General features: G+C 43.4%; 1 protein-coding gene across 2 annotated transcripts; it reads right to left on the reverse strand.

The window, feature by feature from the left end:
• Positions 1-845: 845 nt before the first annotated feature.
• On the reverse strand, positions 846-12,219 carry tmem129 (transmembrane protein 129, E3 ubiquitin protein ligase). 2 transcript variants are annotated; one of them, XM_075480824.1, is made up of 7 exons: positions 11,744-12,201; positions 10,807-10,865; positions 9,642-9,899; positions 6,515-6,675; positions 4,231-4,390; positions 4,058-4,130; positions 846-1,267 (listed from the first exon to the last, which is right to left on the reverse strand). In XM_075480824.1, exons 1-7 carry the CDS (start codon positions 11,946-11,948, stop codon positions 1,086-1,088), a joined length of 1,098 nt encoding a protein of 365 aa, XP_075336939.1. In that variant the 5' UTR covers positions 11,949-12,201; the 3' UTR covers positions 846-1,085. The 2 variants fall into 2 exon arrangements, with proteins under 2 accessions (XP_075336939.1, XP_075336941.1); XM_075480826.1 differs by lacking the exons at positions 846-1,267; positions 4,058-4,130; positions 4,231-4,390 and adding an exon at positions 4,398-5,337 and having other exon boundaries at positions 11,744-12,219.
• Positions 12,220-13,353: the final 1,134 nt, after the last annotated feature.

The raw sequence follows: 13,353 nt of genomic DNA on the forward strand, positions 1-13,353 counted from the left end.
ATGTCAAAGTATTTGGGGTTGTCGACCCTCGGGCTCCAGAGATGCTGACGTGTTTGGGCACTACTTGAATACGTTGGTCATAATGGTGGGCTGTTTGTTCAGTCTCATGTTGCAAGAACAAATGGCAGCAGGATACGTGCACGCACAATGCGCTGCTTTTCCCAACATGTTGGAATTGACAGAAAAATTCACATTCACATGAATGTCATCTCAAGGCACTTCAAAGAGAAAGTCCAAGTACAGTCCAATTCATTGGAATACAATCGTAATCCAATCCAATCAAATTAATTCAATTTCAAACAGGTCCAATCGCACAAAAAAAAATGAAAAAAAACTAGCCTAGCGAAGGAAACCAACAGATTGCACCAAGACTTCTCTTCGATCCAATCCCCCGTCCTGAGTGTGCACGAGAGAAAAAACGCTTACTGGCTGGAAATTCCTGGCAATGTGTGAGGGGAAATGTTCAGGAATCAGAAAGGACATAATGAAAATGATTTGCCCAATTTATTCAATCTTAGACAAAAATGACCAGATTTAAAAACATTGTTCAACAATGATGTCAAAACCTTTCAAATGTGAGGGGTATAAAAATAGGGCTGTTATGACTCACTGATATTAATGACTGTAGGCATTACAGATGTTTTGTTTGTTGGATCAGCTGATCTGGTTTTACTTTTCTCTTATTAGTGCAATGGAATTGTTCTTTTTGTACCCTTTTGCAGAGTTACAGATTGCTTCCCCTCTCTGCACCGACTTTCCTTGATTCGTTTACCCAAAAGAGACAAAACACACAATAAACAAACCAATTGGAGTGAGAGCATGATGCCCTTCTTTGTGTTCCAATATTTTTGTAGATGTAGAAGTATTGTTAGTGAGTTTTATTGTACTGGGAAAATGTGATATCATGACAGCCCAAACTCCAAAAAAAGTTTCTACTTTTCCTCCGTACTGTAAGAAGACAAAAAGCACATCCATAACAAGACTCTGTGGAGTGACCTGTCCATTCCCCTTGCAGTGGCTTTATTGGTGAATGTCCACGTTACTGGGAGAGGAAAAGGTGGTCGTGGATCCGGCTCCGCGTCCTGTCACCGGACCACACAGATGTCTAAGATGCAGAATCTGGCTCTACAGGTGGGGCAGGGGACTCTGCTGGATAACCAGGTCTCCGGTCTCTGCTGGTCTTGGCGACTGGCAAACCATCGACCCAGACACGTCAGACACCACATGGGTCTGCAAAAGCACTGCTGACACTCCGACTCATCGGCTCCTGAAACACAAATCATTTGCACAGGCAGGCATCATATTAATGAGGACACACTCACATGTGCACACATAGTCGGGAACATTACGTAGACTTCCACTGAATTCCTGAAACCCTCATTTTACATGTTCACTACAAGGACTGGGGTGTCCCGCTTCCAGGGATGTGCATTTCAAGTGAAAACATCATTCAAATTTGGAATTGTTCGGCAATTTTTTGGATCATTCAGCTTTTTTTTTTTTTTTTTTTTTTTTTAAGTCCTCCCTCCAGCAAATTCTCTGCTTTTTCTGACAGTCCCAACGAAGAAGCGGTTTTCTTAAAGGGATAATCCGGAGTAAAATGCCCTTTAGATCAATTTACGGGATGTTGGGAGTACATACGTTGAGTTGACATCAAAATCATGTCATTCGGATGTGTTTTGAGAATTTCGATTCAACCGTTTTTTAAGACCGTGGTGAAGTTGGTTTGATATTGGTTTGAAAAAAAAAAAAGACACCTTATTTCCTTATTGTGAATATCTGTCGAATATCCAATATCAAACCAACTTCACCACGGTCTGTAGCGGCAGCTGCAGCAGACACATTTCCGGAAAGGTACTGGCTTGATTAAATTCATTCTGGACTCTATATCCGACCACATGAAGACCTCGGGACACTTCGGTTTGGCTTTAGGGACCCTCTACTCACTACCACGTAAGTGTTATGTTGTTTGGAGCTGTAGAAGAGGTATAAAAATAGCGTTTTGTAGCGGTGACATGATTTGCCCCATTCACTTTCCAGGCTAACGACTTTTGGCTAAAAACGGTCAAATCGAAATTCTCAAAACACATCCGAATGACATGATTTTGATGTCAACTCAATGTATGTACTCCCAACATCCCGTAAATTGATCTAAAGTGCATTTTACTCCGGATTATCCCTTTAACCAAGCTCGGTAACCAGCACTGATGTCTAAAGACCTTCCCTAAGAAAGGTTTGTTCAGTCTTTACTTTGTGATATCAGATAGTCCCTTTGATGCTGTTGGGGGGGCAGTTATTTCTGATACGGCTCCCAACTCATGCGTGCACAGTGGATTTAAACACAGGGCTGCTGGAAAGCTTGAATGTATTCTGTACAACCTTGTGGATCAAACAGCGGACTGTGGATTTTGGCACGTTAAAAACACTAGATACAACACAACACAAGAGTCCAAGAGCTAGCTAAGATCAGAATCAGAATGACTTTATTGATCCCCGAGGGGAAATTCTTGACCTTGACCATAACAGACTCCTGGTTGGACGGAGGAGTGAGACAAAGTGAAAGAAAAATGTTTTGTTTTTTTCTTTTTCCAGAGACCTAAAGGGACACTGTGTAATTTCTTCCCCCATCTAGTGGCGCAATTTAATTTTGCAAAGTCGAATGAATTTGCTCTCTAGCGCCTCGCGTTTTCAAATGTGCGTTGCAATTTGTTGATCTACGGCAGGCGGTATGTGTCATGATTCAAGAAGCTATAGATAGATTTCGCTTTTTTGGCGACGAGGATCCCTTCTCCTGTGGCGTGGCATAAGTATGGTCTTCCATTGCGAACAAAAGTGCAGGCCGTTCAGGCTGGTTTATACCAGAGAATGTCTAATGGTGTAGACTGGCTCTGTTTATACATGCGTGCAAACGTGACGTCAAAATGACGTCACTTCCGCTTGCAGCTGGCGTTGGGGACAACGCGATTCGAAGTGCTTTATGTCCCTCTCGGCACTTTGTCGTTTTTCATAGACCGGAAGGACATGGCAGCCTCCATAGAGCTTGCCCGCTCTATGTAGATACAGAGAATTTATTCTTCACTCAGGAGGATAAGTGAGATTTTTGACAGAGATAATTTTACAACAATGAGGACTAATTTATGAATGAATATGTTGATTTGAGCTAATAAATGACTTAATATATTACACAGTGTCCCTTCAAATAGAATAAGAATGTTAAAAAACACAAAGAAATAAACATTATGATTATCTTTGCATATGCCCCAGTGGTCATTATGTTAGTTAGATCAGGACTAGCAGGGGATTATCCTGGCCATGGTTCTGGTCCTTTTGTAGAAGCTTCTGTAAACCTGGCACGGCAGCTTGGCCACTACTTTAAACCACACATGCTCCATGAGCACGTTGTTATGGCAACGCAACAGAAAATGACCAGTGCCAAAAAGAGAGAATAATTCACATCCACATCATTTGCAATGGACAGACGTTTTATGAAGTTGTAGGAAATGATACTTTCCTGCTTCCTCAGAACTAAACGCTGATGACACAAACATCTTAACAACAATCCAACACACGTTTACAGCATTCTTTCTTACCAGACCTGCAGATTTCCATCACTCTGTCCCTTAAAGGCAGCAAACATGCAACATGTTAACAACCTAAGGGTTAACTTGTTATGAACAGGGGAATACATTTCCATACTTCCCAAACTAGCGCTAACTGAAACTAAACTAATATGCAGTCAGTAATAATTGTTAAAATATGTTGAAGATACAGCAGAGAGATCCCCACAGCTGAGGATTGTTGGAACTCTGGTAAAAATCTGCTGCAGGATTCAGGGGGGGGGCACTCAAAATATAATAGTCTATCAAATGGGACCAAACTCCAGCGACTCCAAGAAGTACCAGATCATGTCCTAAAAGTTAACCTGAAAGCAACTGTGCTCTAACCTCCAAAGACTTTAGTCTTTAAAGACCTTCACATTAAAATGTATTCGTTTTATGAATCTGACACTTGTTCTTTGACCCCACACACACACACACACACACACACACACTCTTACCTGCAGCCTGGCAGAGTCTGACCAGCTTGGTGCCTGCTGGAACTTGCATGCAGCCGATGCAGGGCTCCACCTCCTGCGGACGGACGGAGCAAACACATGCTTCTGACTTACTTTAAACTTTGGTTGAAGGGAATAAGGCCACAACGCTTATAGCTGCAGACATGACGGCGTACCTGTCCACTTGGGAGTGTGTACGGCTGATTGAACTCCACCTGGGCTCGGAATGTTTCCAGGAAGAGCTCACTGACTGTTTGATGGATGACAACATTGGGAGAAACTCTGATGGGAGCTCGGAGCTTCTCCCTAAAATCTGCATAATCTGTAGAGTTAAGCCTGGAAACAATAGAAAGGGTTGTTTTTCTGGTTGTTATACTGGTCTCCACCATGTGAAACTGACACGCACGCACACACATAAATAAATTAGAAGCAGATAACAAGCCAAACACATACATGTGTGTGTAAATGAATGTGTATTTATGCCCACTTTGTGTCTCAAAATGTCAGAAATCAGACATAAGAATCATGTTGTCACTGCGGTGAGGTCATGTGGGTTTTTTGTCTCGTCACTTCCTGTTTTATTTTGAAAGATTAACTCTCCCTCTCGTTTCAGGTCACGTGCCCTTCCTCTCGTGCTCCAGTCTGATTGTGGTATGAATGATTGCACCTGTTCCCTGTTAACCTCGTGTGCATAAAGTATCAAATATATCAAATATATCAAATATCAAAAAGATTGGTGGAACTGACAGCTGGAGGGGTGTCAGTCCACCTCTTTGTCTCGGCCGAGGTGCCCTTGAGCAAGGCACCGTACCCCCCATGCTCCCCAGGCGCTGTGAATGGCTGCCCACCGCTCCAGGTTGGCATCTGTCTCTGAGTGTGTGACCCTGTGCATGTGCATGTGTGTGTCAACAGGTGCCAACCTGGATGGGTTAAAGGTAGAGGACACATTTCATGTGTATGCATGACCAATAAATCTGATCTTAATCTTAAAAGTGCTTTGAATGGTCAGCTAGACCAGAAAAGTACTATTATAAGCATTTTCCATTCATAACTTGTAATGTTTGTCAGAGCAGTAAGATACCTGCCCACAGGACAGGGTTTCTTTCACCTATGTAACGCTGTCAAAGTCAAAGATTTAGTCTCATAGTGATGCAAACTCATTCATGCTTTTGTTAGGCTGCTGCAATTTCTTAACAAGCTGTCCCAAAAAACCTGCCGATACAAACTGCTGCTGCCACTCTTCTGATGAGAACTACAATGACTGACTTGGGGTTCCTAAAGTCCTTGAAGAAGAAGAAGAAAAAAAAATATCAGTCTCACCTCTTTAAGTCAGTGAGTTCTGACTCAGAACTGATTCAGAGCATGTGTGATTGTTAAATATGCTAAATGTGTTCCTGCAATCGAAATGTGAACCGTGTCACTCCACTGCCCAGGAAATTTACTGTGTGTGTGTTCACATTAATGCGGAGTTGATAAAAACGTGTGAATACTGAAGAGCTGTTTGCCACAGGGCTAAATGCTGATTAAACACTTCCATGTTGTATTTAACTCTTTCGGTGCCAAAGACGTCTATAGACGTCAATTGCGTTTTTTAACGGAGCGGGCTGGGGGACAATCTAGCGGAGTTCGTCACTAAATCTTAGGCTTGTAAACACTAAACAGAGAATATACTGGCAAAATTACCCGCTAGGTGGCAGCAGTGCCACTTTGCACAAAAAAAAGAAGCTTTTTTTCTCCGTTTTTTTGGGTCAAACAGCTGTTTTTGGTGAAACCAACCTATGTTCTACTGTCTAGTACTAAAGGACTGAAAATGGTAGAAACAAACTTCTTTTTCCTGATCAAAGAAGAGAGTCTACTCTTTCTTTTGGTAATTTCGGTGTGTACATAGTCATAAGACACACCTTTCTGTGGGTCTTGAAAAATCAGTCAAAATACTGTAAAACACTTGGCAGTATGGGTGTCTCTGCACTGAAAATGGCTGGCAGCCAATGAGTTAAAAGCCAGATGCCAGTGAGAGTTAGTGTGCTGTTTGACCAGCATGAAGGACCCATCTATGTCGCTGTAGGCCGAGGCTGCTGTGGGCTGATGCACTGAGCACCTCTCCTCAGCTTTTTTTTTTTTTGAACTCTCATTGTACGTACTTGGTAATATCACTTATGTTAACTTTGTGTTTTTGGTTTTCAGGTATCTCGAGCATGAGGTCTCTATCCTGTCCCCTACCAGTTTGTGTTTTTATTTCAATCTGACCTGAAAGGCCCTTTGAGGGACAAGCATTGTAAATGAGCTTAGGCTGCCAATGCTATGATGAACAGTATATTAATGCTGAGCACTGGTCTCCACACAAACAATAGAAGAGACCAAACTAAACAAAACCGTCAACATTATGCACATTTCAGACCCATTTGACAGAGACTGAGACTAAGTGTGTAGAAGCAAACGTAGAAGCACGCACACACATACCTGATGTTGAATGGTCTGACAGCAGGGTTGATGCTGCTCACTCTCAGGGTCAAGAGCTCTATGGGGGAGGCTGAATCAGGACTAAGTTCATGCTGCCTGGACTGTGTCACGGTCACATGGCAATCGCTCTGTGACACCATGTACATGTGGTAGGTGGTCACCTGGAGGCAGAAAAAGATGGGAAGACGTGTAAGGAATGTAAGGAAAAAAAATTATACCATCGCAATTAAAATGCACGTTAAAACCTTAAATTTAAAGAGAAAAAAAAAAAATGTTCCTTCCTTTTTCTCTTTTAAATTACAAACCTTGGTTGTGAAGCAATATCTTAAAGTAGTTATATTAAATTCAGTTTTGTTTATAGAGTGCAAACTTGAGATAATCTCAAGGCACTTTAAATCAAGTCCAATAAAATATGAACGGCAACGCATCATCACATCTTAGTTTCCGAGCGGTTAGAATCTCTGCAGCACTACTGGCTTTTCCTCACTCTTTAGGATTTCCATGTACCATGTTTCAATGACCCCATGTTCTTCATCAAAGTCAAAAAAGCTGTTTGGTTCAAGACAGAAAATAATCTATTCTATGTCCATCTCTCTTTACTATTGATCTGTGCTGTTGTTCTGTGTTTAAGTATCCAGAAGAAGATAAAGAAGGAAGAAGGGGAACAAACACAGACGTTGCAGATACAGACCAACAGACCACAAGGCTTACCAACACTACAGTCAGAAGAAGCAAGGTGTAGACAGAGCTAATACCTTCAACCAATATCACAACCGGTTTGATAGTGTGGCTTTTTCCACCTCTGCTGCTGCGCCCTCCATACTGCCTCTTCCGCCTAGCTGCAACCCCACCTCTGCAACTGCTCCTTCAAAAATACCATCTGAAATCATCTCTTTTTTTTTGTATGTTTGTTTGTTGGTTTGTGTTTGTTCTCTGCTTGTCTGCCTACAGGTGCTCCTGGTGGCTCTAAGGCTGGATTCCCCACAAAAGCCGTGCATTGTCTTCAGTTTTGTTTTTACAGGTGTGGCAGCTTTTTCATTGTTTTCTATGTTTGAAAAAAAAAAAAAAACATCTCGCTGTAACTGCACCCCCACCCCCCATCTATGTGACTGACACCAACATCACTTCTGCCGCCATCCCTCCAGTACAACCTCAGCGGCTCCCCCTCTAACTATAGAGGAGGTGGGAGCTGAGCTCAGGAGACTTCGGTCAGGGAGGGCTGCAGGCCCAGATGGAGTCTGTCCAAGGATTGTGAGGGACTGCCCAGGACAGCTAGCAGTCTCTTTTCAGAGGCTCTCCAATATGAGCCTTCAGATGGAAAGTCCCAGTGCTGTGGAAGACTTCGGCGACCGGTATGAGCTGAATGACTACAGACCGGTGGCTTTGACATCTCATATCATGAAGACCTTGGAGAGATTTCTTGTTCGTCGCATGAGATTGCAGGTTGCTGAGGCTCTTGACCCCCTCCAGTTTGCCTACCAGAAACACAGGAGTGGAAGACGCGATTCTGTACATGTTGCATCGGGCATATGCTTATCTGGATGTGCCTGGTTCATATGTGAGAATCATGTTCTTTGACTTCTCCAGTGCCTTCAACACCATACGGCCTCCCATACTGAAAGATAAGCTGCTCGGTATGGGTGTGTCCCCCTCCCTGACATCATGGATTATAGACTATCTGTCTGCCAGACCACAGTATGACAGGTTGGGGAGATGTGTTTCTGTAACACTAGAATGCAGTACTGGGGCTCCGCAGGGTACTGTTTTAGCTCCTTTTCTTTTCACCCTCTTGGTACCCTCTTGGTACTGAACGATAAACTGGAGTGGTCTGCCAATTTAGAAGCCGTGTTCAGGAAGGGACAGAGCCTTCTTCCTGTTAGCCTTCTTCCTGAGACGGCTCAGATTCTTCAATATTTGCAGTGATATGCTGTGCATGTTTTATCACTCTGTCAATGAGAGTGCACTGTTCTATGCTGTTGTCTGCTGGCAGAGAGTGGGACTACAGACAGAAACTGTAGGCGCCTGGACAAACTGGTGAAGATGGCCGGTTCTGTGATAGGAAGGGAGCTGAAGCTCTCAGTGGTGGAGCGCTGAGGAGGAGGAAGTTCTATTGCATGATGGTGAACAGAGAAGCTGCCCTTCAGCAGTCTGAGGTTGAGATACTGCAGTTCAAAACTTTGCTTTCCAGATCCACTGCTTTGCTTCACAATGCCATGCAACTCACCAGCAACGAAATAAAAATATACTTTCACCAGAATAACCAATGGAAATGTGAAAGAAAAATGACACTGAACCCAACAAAACACTGTGGCCAATGCAGGAGAGACAAACAAGTGAGGAAGAAGAGATGAAGCGTAGCAGCAAGAATAACCATCACACTGGATTCTACAGCAGAGAGCTGAGTGAAAAACAGGATAACAGACAGATGCAGAGTGAGCTTCATCAGTAGGTAATAACTGATCAGCTCTCTGGTTCTGTCCCGTTTGCTTTGCTTGGTTCTGTTGGTGAAGTTGTTGACGTGCAGGTTTAAATTCATGAAAAGAATACGATCCAAGATCATTTCCCCCTCTGCTCTGTGTAGGCTGGAAATCAGAGGAGACTGGAGTTGTGGTTGATTCCTGTAATAAAACTAATGAAATGTGTTTTTTCTGCTGTAGTGCTCTGTATCATGAGTAACAGGAAATACACAACATTTCAATAGCAACATGTTCATCCCCGTCAAAGATTGAAACACAAGTCTAACCTTCTGGTTATCATCCGTCTCACAGGTGAAGCCTCAGTTAGCTCCTCAGTTCTTTCAGACCAACGTGGAAATAGATTCCATCAAAATATTCTCTGCTGTCTTAAATGCATGACACTGGAATGCATATATACGGTAAATGATGTTGCACATGTACTGATTTCACATATACACCACATACAAATGCTTCTGTATGTGGTGCTGCTGTATGGTCTCTGTGTTATTTTCACCAAAGACATTTCATTAAGCCTTCAGGAAACTGGATCCGCTTGTGAAAACAGGGCAGAATATGTCACATTTAACATCGTCATCTGTGTCCTGTGCATACATTTGCAGTACAAGTGCACTCTCTCTTTTGTTTTAAGCAACAAAGGCTTCCACACTCACCTTTAACACCCAGCTGTCAGTAACGATAACTCTGGCTCCAGACACCCCCGTCGCAAACTTGTCTATCCGTCTGAACTCTGTGTTGATGCTGGATGCCACAGAACCCCAGCCGGAGTGAGCAGGCTGTGCATGGGACTGCAGGGCCTTGCTGATTGGGTGATTGTGCCAGTGACGACGGGACCAATAAATGACCAGCATCCAGCTGGCCAACTGGAGGCAGAGGGAAAGAAGGAGAAAAGCTCTCCAGCCGTCACTCACCTGGTGAAACACAGGGCAGCAAAGCTGAGATCTTTAGCACATTTCATTAATAATGTCGATAAGCTTAACCTGGAAAAGGAGACGCTAATCAAATATTTCACATTCAATTTGACAATGACATGGAAAATATAAGGCGTTGTATGATAAGCTTCTGATTATTAGAAGGAAAAGTTGCAGTGACTCTTTTAGGAGAGCAGATTATTACTATTTACCCTTCTTATGTAATGCCATGAAGACTTAAATAAATCCATTGCACTAGTTGTGATCATTGTTTGTGTTCTGTTCATTTGTTTTAATCTTTGTCAAAATCAAAATCAAGAGTCTTTGGAAAAGATGGCTCCACAGCAATTGTACAACGGCTTAGCTTTTGGAAAGCTGATTTTTGCTCTGCCTCTCATCACCTCTAATAGCAGGCTGCACCACTTACATTTAGACATTTCAGACAGTTCAGAGATGATGTATAGAGAAGACTAAATCTGTCTTCCTTCCCACACATTCATCACTGAGGCTACGGAGTTGGCATCGGCACTCGGGATTTTAGAAGCCCGTCGCCCCATTTTTTGGTGTCAGTTTTTATACGTTCTCCAAAGAATGGGCTTTAACTATGCGCAGTGTTCAGAAGGGCTGTGACGAAATTATACCAGTTCAACATCCGCTAAGAATTGGTCAAACTAGTTGCACAGCTGACATTAACAGTTTGATTGTAATACTTACAATAAAACATTTCAATTGCAGATAAAAGCTTTTTAACTTTTGTGCAGCTTCTGTTAAAAATCTCCAACATCATGTTAGCACAACTCTGACCTACTGGCACTCTTTGAAAACTCAAATGTCAGCACTGTGGAGTGTAATGCATGCATCCAGACCCCAAGAACGTTCACTACACTGCAGAGAGAGATAAGCCCACCTGGTGAATGGAGCCCAGGTTTTTTTCTGGGGCAGCGATGCACATTCCCAGGTAGTAGCCTGAAGAGACGAAAAACAGCAAGAATATAAAGTTAAAGACGCACAATGAGCTCTTCAGGGACAGATTACATGCACCTCACAGCACCCTATCCCATCCACATGGAATAAACACCAGAGCATAATACATGTATGTCACACCGTGATATGTGACCGTGTCTCTAAGGTGCTGTTTCTCAGCCTCAGCTGTAGCAGGTGAACTATAGGGAGCCCTGTGGAGGGAAAGGCAGGGGGAAAAGCAGGAGGAAAGGCAGGAGGGAAAAGCAGGAGGAAAAGCAGGGGGAAAGGCAGGAGGAGAAGCAGGAGGAGAAGCAGGAGGAAAGGCAGGGGGAAAAGCAGGAGGAAAGGCAGGGGGAAAGGCAGGAGGGAAAGCAGGAGGAAAGGCAGGAGAGAAAGCAGGAGGAAAGGCAGGAGAGAAAGCAGGAGGAAAGGCAGGGGGAAAGGCAGGGGGAAAAGCAGGAGGAAAAGCGGGGGGAAAGGCAGGAGGAGAAGCAGGAGGAAAAGCAGGAGGAAAAGCAGGAGGAAAAGCAGGAGGAGAAGCAGGAGGAGAAGCAGGAGGAGAAGCAGGAGGAAAAGCAGGAGGAAAAGCAGGAGGAGAAGCAGGAGGAAAAGCAGGAGGAAAAGCAGGAGGAGAAGCAGGAGGAGAAGCAGGAGGAGAAGCAGGAGGAGAAGCAGGAGGAAAAGCAGGAGGAAAAGCAGGAGGAAAAGCAGGAGGAGAAGCAGGAGGAAAAGCAGGAGGAGAAGCAGGAAAAGCAGGAAAAGCAGAAGAAGTCACGTCTTCACACACTGTGCGCGTGACACGTAGCTGCGGGAGCGCGGAACTGACTGCGTGCTGTGAATGTTACGTTTAGTCAAAAGGATATGCAAATATTAGACTTGACCTAAAGGCAGTGCAGAATGGACCAGTATGGTAATGCTGGTCCTCCTGAGGTGGTACTGAATGAAGCCAATGTCCTCACTCCCCAGCCAGGACGCAAACACATTCTGGATGGTCAAACCGGCCGCGCGGAACTCGTTGGGTGTAAATATGAAACAGAGAGCAAGCACAAAGTACAACAAGGTAAAGGACAGCTCCGAGCTCTCCATTAGTCAAATGTACTCTCCAATACGCGTCAACAGTCTTCTCCAACACTTCCTCATACTGGTCTTTTTCTACGTGTATTCTCACCCTAATGTTCAACCAAGACGCGTGCTGCCCTCTGCTGCCCCCTGCTGCTCTGAAAGGAACAAGCACCAAACGCTGCTATCTGATCTCTGCCACAGCGAAAGTGTTGCGTCGACATCCGTTTACCCTCCGGCTTCGCCTCGTGCGCACAGCGAAAGACGCGCGCTCGCGATGTACCGTGCGCGTACCACGGAGCTACTACGGAAAAGGTAAAGACCCAAAATTCCTTTTGTGCATTTTTCCTTATGGGGTTAAATACAGTTAGAAACGTCGTAAAAACGTCGTAAATACTTCATTTTCAGGTCCTCATCATTTCAACCATCTGTTGTTAGTTGTTGCAGAACTGTTCCAGAGAATTCATCTTTGAATACAGATTTAGGAGAAAATCAAAAAATCAAATCAAATCAAATTTATTTGTATAGCACATTTCATGTACAAACAATTCAAAGTGCTTTACATAAAATAAAAGCATGGCAGCAGGGAGTGGAAGAAGCATTAAAATACATTAAAGAATATAAAGAGAAACAAATAAAATCATTTAAATGAATTTAAAAACAAGCAACAGTCCAGATAAATTCAAAGATAGCGTGCAGATTTCATGCATAGACACATGAGAACAGAAATGTCTTTAACCTGGATTTAAAAATGTCTCCATTTGGTGAAAGTTTAATCTCCACTGGCAGTTTGTTCCACTTATTTGCAGCATAACAGCTAAATGCTGCTTCTCCATGTTTAGTCTGGACTCTGGACTGGACCAGCTGACCTGAGTCCTTGGATCTAAGAGCTCTGCTGGCTTTATATTCTCTGAACAGATCACAGATGTATTTTGGGCCTAAACCGTTCTGGGATTTGTAAACCATCAGCAGGCTTTTAAAATCTATTCTGTGACTGACTGGAAGCCAGAGTAAAGATTTTAAAGCTGCTGTGATGTGTTCAGATCTCTCAGTCCTTGGTTAAAACTCTAGCAGCAAAATGTGTACTCATTCATAAAATCTTCATCTAGGCTGAATATGCAATAGTTACTGATCATGTGTCACCTTCAACTCAATAGGCTGTATTTTTAGTTTTGTCTTAAAGGACAAGACCGTTTTTTTTGACATTGGGCCCTTGATTTCACATTATAACATGATGTTCTACTCACCCCTGCTTGTTGTTGGTCATTTGGAGCTGTTCCGAAGATATTCGCGAGGCGTCTGGCTGCTCTCTTGAGATATTCGGCCATGAAACGGTTTCCTATGGGCAAGCTTATACAGGCACAAACTATGCTGTTTATAATTTATTAATTACACTACACAGCACTGATAACGTGGAGGTGCGTCGCTTACT

Source organism: Odontesthes bonariensis, chromosome 13 (assembly GCF_027942865.1).
Source record: "Odontesthes bonariensis isolate fOdoBon6 chromosome 13, fOdoBon6.hap1, whole genome shotgun sequence".
In the NCBI taxonomy this organism is placed as follows: Eukaryota; Metazoa; Chordata; class Actinopteri; order Atheriniformes; family Atherinopsidae; genus Odontesthes; species Odontesthes bonariensis.